A 5,020-nucleotide genomic window follows, 5' to 3' on the forward strand; every position below is an offset into this window, starting at 1 on the left:
GTAAAGTGAATGTGAAGATTTGAGCCTCTTGATTTGCATGATTTTGTGGGGTTTTCTGGGTCAAGACAGTAGTGAACCATTTTCATAGATCACCTCAGGCCACTCACAGGAAGAGGGCCCTCTAGTCATTTGTATGCAGCAGTGGACATCCAGCAGACTTAGTTCCTTCACCTGTCCTATACACTGCATTCCTGAATAAATTCTGGTTTCAAAATACGTGGGAATATGTGACATGATCATCTTCAGGGGGTGGGCATGCAATTGTTGATTTTCCTGCCTCCTCTGTTTCTGTCCTGTTCTAATAGTTCTGTTTTTCTTGTTTTAGGAGAACATTTCAGGATACTCAGCCAAGCGCCAAGATGAGTCTCAAGATTGATCTGGAAACCAACTTTGCTGAGTGTGTTATCGATATAGGAAAGGCCACTCTCGGGGTTGATCAAAGGTTGAGAATGAACCCTGTATTGCGAGAGAAACAGAATAATGCTATCTTGCAAGCAATGTGTGCTCTGCTGAATTCTGGTGGGGGAGTGATCAAGGATGAGACTGATAATGAAGGATACCATTATGAAAGGGATGGAGTTGGGGTAGAACTCCCTACACTTTTCAGAAGCTACATAGATAAGATGCAACAGGGAAACCTCTTCTTAATATTTGTGAAATCGTGGAACATGGCCATCTCTGGTTTATGACTTGCTACCTTGTGCTCCAACTTGTACCAGAGGCTTGGGACATCTACTGAGGTCATGGACCCTCAGGAAGCACTGGTATTCCTTAGAAGGAAGTCTCAGACTCCTATGAATAATATAGATCATAACTCATTAAGTCTACAGGAAGCTGAGGTTGGTGTACAAGATGAAGGTGACATGAGGAAGTTGGCAAATGAATTATTTAACAGTTCTCAGCTTCAGTACCTGGAAAAACTCCACTTTGTCAAATCCATGTATGTTGAATTCCAAATGTTCACAACAGACCTGCTACAACATGTTAAAGAAACACTTCCCAAGTAAGTTTCTGCCTTTGCCAATAGTGAGGGAGGCTATGTCTTTTTTGGTGTGCATGATGACACTCATCAAGTCATTGGATGTGAAAAAGAGAAAATAAATCCTGCTACCTTGTTGGACTCTATTGGTGGTCGTATAAAGAGGTTACCAGTCCATCATTTCTGTGCATAGAACCATAAGATCCAACATAACATTAAATTGCTTGAAGTACTTGATAAGTACCCTGTGTGGATACATCATTGCTGTCAAAGTGGACCAATTCTGCTGTGCAGCATTTGCCCAAGTACCTGGCTCCTGACAAGTGAAAGACAACTCAGTGAGACAACTATCTGCGAAGGAACGGGCAGCCTGGATGGTGGTAGCTGACCCAGGTCAGGGTTCAAGACCAACGCTGATTATAGTATTTGCTAGAGGGGGTTGGGAAGATAGGAGAGGGAGCTATGGGATTTGGAATTTGCGGAAGGAGAGATTCTTTCTTGAGTTACAGATGTATGACATTAATTCCTAGAGATACATCATTCCTTGTCCCTCCCTATAGCCATCTTGAATATCCTGTATTCAATAGATACCTTGAGCTGGTAGCCATGCTAAAGGTTGATGCAGGAGAAAGTTTGATCTAGTTATTTATGTTCATTTGAAAGTCTCTTTCAGACTATGAGCTTCTATTTAGTTTTTCATAAATTATATACACATAAACAGATGTGCCTTTTAACTTACTATCACTTTTGTCTGATTTCTTTTGTGTGTGTGTGTGTGTGTGTGTGTGTGTGTGTGTGTGTTACTGGGGGATCAAACTCAGACTGAAGACCTTTCACTTGCCAGACACGTGCTTATACTGCTGAACTATATCCTTAGCCTGACTTTCTATTCTTATTTAGTCCTTGGTAATACATATTCTCTTATCAATTACATTTTGTCTTATTTTACTTCTTAAATGGACAAAGGAATTTTGCATATTTAATGAGTTTTAATTTTAGTGGTTTCAGTATATGTACGCATTGTGTAATGCGCAAATTAGTGCTCAAGATGTAGCTCCTCAGATATTTATCTTTACTTGGTGGTAAAAAGATATGAAAGTCTTTCTTCTAGATATTTGGAAGGGGCCGGGGAGATGGCTCAGTGAAATAAGCACTTCCCCGGCAAGTGCAAGGGCCTGAGTTCAATCCCTGGTTCCACCAAAATAAATAAATAAAATAAAAATAGATATTTGGAAATGTACCTATATTCCATTCTCATTTTTAAATCAAATCATGAGCAAACACCGTGGTTTTCCCTTGGCTTGGGAGCCAACGTGTGATGCTACCCTTGACTGCTAAGCTAAAGAGTAGTGTTGTGACTTGTACCTGCCTTGGAAAAGGGAAGCTAAAATAAAATTAGACAAAAGAAAAGCAGTAGTAACTTTTTCAGAAGTCCAGAAAAAATAAAGTCCACTTTAGAGTCTATCTGCTCAGAAACATACATTGATTGACCATCACATCTTCTAATTGTGTTTATTTTTAAAAATAGCCTTCTAAAACATAAGTTTTGTTTCAATATAATAAAATTAAAGATTAAAAACTCTTCATTCACATGATATTCTCTGCCTCCAGAAACTTCAGTAAACTTTCCTGAGCTGATTTGGGATAGAAACACAAATATCTGTGGATCATGGCTATGTATTATGATTTGGCTCAGTTGGAAAATGGGATCTGTCTTTTTGCATATTGATTTTTTTTTTGAACTTTCTACAAAGCTTTATTCCAGAGGGGCTCAGTCCTTCTTGGCAGCTGCCTTCCTCCTGGTGGCCAGCACATTGCTCAGCTCCTCACGCTTCCTCTTGGTGCAGATGTGTGTCTCTATCCTTTTCTTCATGAACTTGAGGGCGTGGTTTGTCCTTGGAGAACTTGAGCAGCTCCATGGCATGCAGCTTTAGCGGGCGAAGCCGCACACTTCCCGGATCATGTTCTGCACGAACTGGGTGTGTTTGGTGAGGTGTCCACGACGGTGGTTGTGCCTTGGTGTGCTCACATTCTTAGTCACCTTGTGGCCCTTGTTGAGGCCCACAGCCATGGGATAGTGGAGGGACATGGCTACTGTTCTTCAATGGTTCCTGTGTGCGTATTGAATTTTTGGTTTTTGTTTCCTGAGATCTTTCTAGATTTCCTGAGATGATCCTTGACCTGAGAGTGTAATCTCCCACACCCAGAAGCAGGATTGTATGCACACATAAGAACTTAAAAAGTCCAGAAGAACAGCAGAAAAGTTATTTTTCAGGTAATTGTCTTCTCTGGTTGCAACCGAACGTGCTGATGGTTTCTGTATAGGGAAAACATTTTTGACTGCTATGTTGTATTATATACAAAATCAATTCAGAAAACTTAAATATTAGAAACAAACCTTTACAATTTTAGTAGAAAATGTATGTGGATAATTTTGCCGTTGGTTAGCAGAGGATTTCTTTTTATTTATTTGTGTGTGTGTGTGTGTGTGTGTGTGTGTGTGTGGTCAGCTCAGCCCACCAGGGGGTGAGGCTGGCTGGCATGTGGTGCTGGGGGATTGAACCATGGTCCCTGTGCTTTGCTTAGCTTAGCTTGTTCTAAGTAGGTGCTTTAGACCACTGAGCCATCTCACCAGCCCCATGTTTCTTAATCTTTCAGCAAGAAAAACATCTGCCTCGCAGTGAACCTGAAAACTTTCATGAGAAGTAACTTTGAAGAGATTCAACACATCATCATTGATGAAGCTCAGAATCTCTGCATTGAAGATGGAAACTGGTATAAAATGGCAAAACGCATCACTCAGAGAGACAATAATTGTCCAGGAATTCTCTGGATTTTTCTGGATTATTTTGGAATTAACCACTTACAGTGCAGTGGTCTCCCTGAACTTGCAGCTCAGCATCCAAGAGAGGAGCTGATGGTCATGGTCCGAAATGCTGATGTGATAGCTCACTACCTTCAGGAGGTCATGCAGGAAGTCAGAGAAAATCCTCCACCTAACATTCCCCTTGGGTCCCTGGTGTTGCTCCATGAAGCTAAGTGGGTTCAGGGTGTCCCAGGCCATGTAGAGTGTACTGAGTATGCGAATGTGGAAAACATGGTGAACTCTGTGACAGAACAGTGCCAGATTCTCTGCAGGAATGATTATTCCCCAAAGGATATTGCTGCGCTCTTCATCAAGGCAAATGAGATAGAAAGATATAAAAGTATATTTGTGGGCTGGAGAGATGGCTCAGTGGTCTAAAGCACCTACTTGGAACAAGCTTGGCAAAGCACAGGGACCGCGGTTCAATCCCCCAGCACCACATGCCAGCCAGCCGCGCCCCCTGGTGGGCTGAGCTGCCCCCCCTACAATAAATAAATGTTAAAAAAATTATTAAAAAAAGTATATTTGTACAAGCAATAAGGAAGAGAACAATGTCTCAGATGGATGAGACATCCGTTCCATTGGTACAGATCACAGATGCTTCTGATACTAAGCTAATCACATTGTGGTGGACAGCCTCCACCGATTTTTAGGCCTGGAAAGAAATATCATGTTTGGCATCATTCCATGGCAATTCTCATCGGCTATTTTCCACAACCTTCGGTTCTGTCTGGCTTCCAGGGCAAGGAAATACCTCTATATTCTGAAGGTTTCTATTTGACAGAAAGATGCCAGTGTCCAAATTAGGTAGCTCCTGTCTCTATTGAATTACCTGTTTTGACGCTTCAAATATTTAATGAGCACTGATTTGTTAAGTCACATACTCCTCTAGGCACTAAGGCTTGGGAATAGTGTGGCAAAGAAGACTTGTAGATTCCTCCGTGTGATAGGGGTAGATTCCAGACAGGTTAGTAAACACAGGGCACATAAGTTTTGATGGTTACAGGAGATATACATCAGAGGGATTAGAAAGACCTGAGACCCAGAGATTGTGTGCATGCAGGTAGGTAGAGGGAAGGATCAGTTAGTTATTCAGGAAGGTTAGAGAAGTGCTGAGAGAGGGAAGAGGCAATCATGAGACAATCTCTGAGCTGTATGCACCAGGTACATTCTGA

General features: G+C 41.6%; 1 protein-coding gene across 1 annotated transcript in view; it reads left to right on the forward strand.

Moving 5' to 3' along the window:
* Slfn5 (schlafen family member 5) overlaps positions 1 to 5,003 on the forward strand; it is a 27,010-nt gene extending 22,007 nt beyond the window's left edge. The window contains 6 exon segments of the mRNA XM_023719859.1: positions 339 to 1,219; positions 1,221 to 1,372; positions 3,129 to 3,270; positions 3,638 to 4,191; positions 4,371 to 4,454; positions 4,457 to 5,003. Of these exon segments, the coding sequence (XP_023575627.1) occupies positions 360 to 1,219; positions 1,221 to 1,372; positions 3,129 to 3,270; positions 3,638 to 4,191; positions 4,371 to 4,454; positions 4,457 to 4,626 (1,962 nt within the window). The 5' untranslated portion in view covers positions 339 to 359 and the 3' untranslated portion in view covers positions 4,627 to 5,003.
* Positions 5,004 to 5,020: the final 17 nt, after the last annotated feature.

The sequence above is a fragment of the Octodon degus genome, unplaced genomic scaffold (assembly GCF_000260255.1).
Source record: "Octodon degus isolate 3935 unplaced genomic scaffold, OctDeg1.0 scaffold00072, whole genome shotgun sequence".
NCBI lineage: Eukaryota > Metazoa > Chordata > Mammalia > Rodentia > Octodontidae > Octodon > Octodon degus.